At 34.3% G+C, this 1877-nt stretch overlaps 1 protein-coding gene across 3 annotated transcripts in view; it reads left to right on the forward strand.

The window, feature by feature from the left end:
* The window catches only part of bltp3b (bridge-like lipid transfer protein family member 3B), a 71675-nt gene continuing 69798 nt past the window's right edge, over positions 1-1877 (forward strand). For all 3 annotated transcript variants that reach the window (XM_056455657.1, XM_056455658.1, XM_056455659.1), the window contains exon 1: positions 1-223. In XM_056455657.1, the coding sequence (XP_056311632.1) occupies positions 180-223 (44 nt within the window). In that variant the 5' untranslated portion in view covers positions 1-179. The remainder of the gene's footprint in view (positions 224-1877) is intronic.

Genomic DNA, 1877 nt, shown 5'->3' on the forward strand with positions numbered 1-1877 from the left:
ATGGAGCCGACGGTGAAGCGGTAGCGACTGTCGCCTCAGCGAGTCATGTTTATATTTTGTCTTTACAACGCTTTCCAGTCCACAAGAAAACACTCCGGCTGACCGGAGGAAAACCTAAAATGTACAGCTTCCAATATCTGCCGGTCGTTCTCTGATAAGTGACTAAAGAGATACCGGTCATGGCTGGATTGATCAAGAAACAGATCCTGAAACATCTCTCCAGGTCAGAGCTGATCCTTTACTGACACCTTTACACACATGTTGACGGCTGATAAACATTATTCGCGTATTGAAGGCTGAGTTGAGTCCTGCTGATGTGGCTGTGCCTGATGACACATGCTGATGGGTCATAACTGGGCTTTGACAGCTTGCCAGAGAAACTGCTTTTGCTCTGGGTTGATGTCAAAACACGCTTGGGTGTCACGTCTCCAGCCAAACGAGTCTGTCTGCCCTCATCTCAGTGCTGTATTTTGTGGGTCAGTGTGATAAAGAAAGTGTTGTGTGCTTTGACATCCTATTCTAAAGCTCCTCTGCTTTCTATCACACCTTACATATCGTAGTTAGATCTTTGATAAGATCCCAGTGCAGCCTGACCCCATTTTAGTGTCATGTTGTGTTTGATTGACAACTAAAGGTCAGTTTGTTATCAAGGATGTCACCACATCATAACCCAGCGTTTTATTAAAATATTTACAGCTAAGCTTTATCAGCCTTTTTGTGGGATCATCAGCCTTAAAATCGTATTGTAAATGACCACTGCTTTGCAAATCATCTCTCATCTTTTAAGTTATGTTTTTGATTGAATCTTAGTGGAGTCTCTGAGCACATTTCTTGTGTCTTGTTGTATTTGATTGACATTTGAATGTCAGTTTGTTATCAAATTGTATAGTACACAAACCAGGGATTCATTCAAATATTTACCGTAGGCTACAGTTTTATGAGATAAATCTGAAAGTCAACATTCAAATGCATTTTAAAAAATCTTATGAATGATTTATCCTTGCATATTAGGGTTTGGAAATATGATTTCTTTTTTTTTTAGGTGAAGTTGGTTTTATATTTTGAATTTCTCCTTAATAATACAATTTTAGAAAAGTATTCTTTGCAAATTCTAAATAGCGAATTAATATTGTCAGACAATGACTATCAAAGTACAACATTGTTCACTATCAAATAAATAGTGTTTATGCTGTTTCGAAGTCTTAATTACATGTGATTTCAAGCCGAATATTCAAAGTACCATGGGAAACAATATAGAGAGCATGTCACAAGCTGTCACTGAATGAATGAATGTGCAAATACTGTATAAAACCAACTTTACCACAATTGAAAAAAATCTCAATGCAAGTTAACTCATATCTTGATGATATCTGTCACAAGATTGAACCTTTTATATAAATTCATTCTATTAATATTTTATATACACTGACCACAAGGAAATTATTATTTTTTACATTTTTAAAGTATGTTCTTAAAAATGTGTTCATTCATATGGGATTATTTTTCATAATATGTTTATAACATAAAGACAAATATTTGATTAAGTATGTTGAAATCTAAAATAAATACTAATAAACACTTTTACAAACTAACGATTAACGGTACAACATAAATTATTTGCTAAGTAAAAATGTAAATGTAAAGACAGTAGTTCACACTTTATTACCGTGCTGTTATTTATGTTTCTACCTGCATCCCTCTGTTGGCGTAAAGATGGTCATCCTTCCCCACGAAAATAAACAACATGACATAACACGAAATTATAGACTTTTTATTTTGTCCAAACAATCTATATTGTCATATTACAAAACCCTAATGCGTATGTTTCAGAATAATATAATTGTATTGTCTGTTGATAATAGAAGATGTTTTTTTCT

Source organism: Danio aesculapii, chromosome 4 (assembly GCF_903798145.1).
Source record: "Danio aesculapii chromosome 4, fDanAes4.1, whole genome shotgun sequence".
In the NCBI taxonomy this organism is placed as follows: domain Eukaryota; kingdom Metazoa; phylum Chordata; class Actinopteri; order Cypriniformes; family Danionidae; genus Danio; species Danio aesculapii.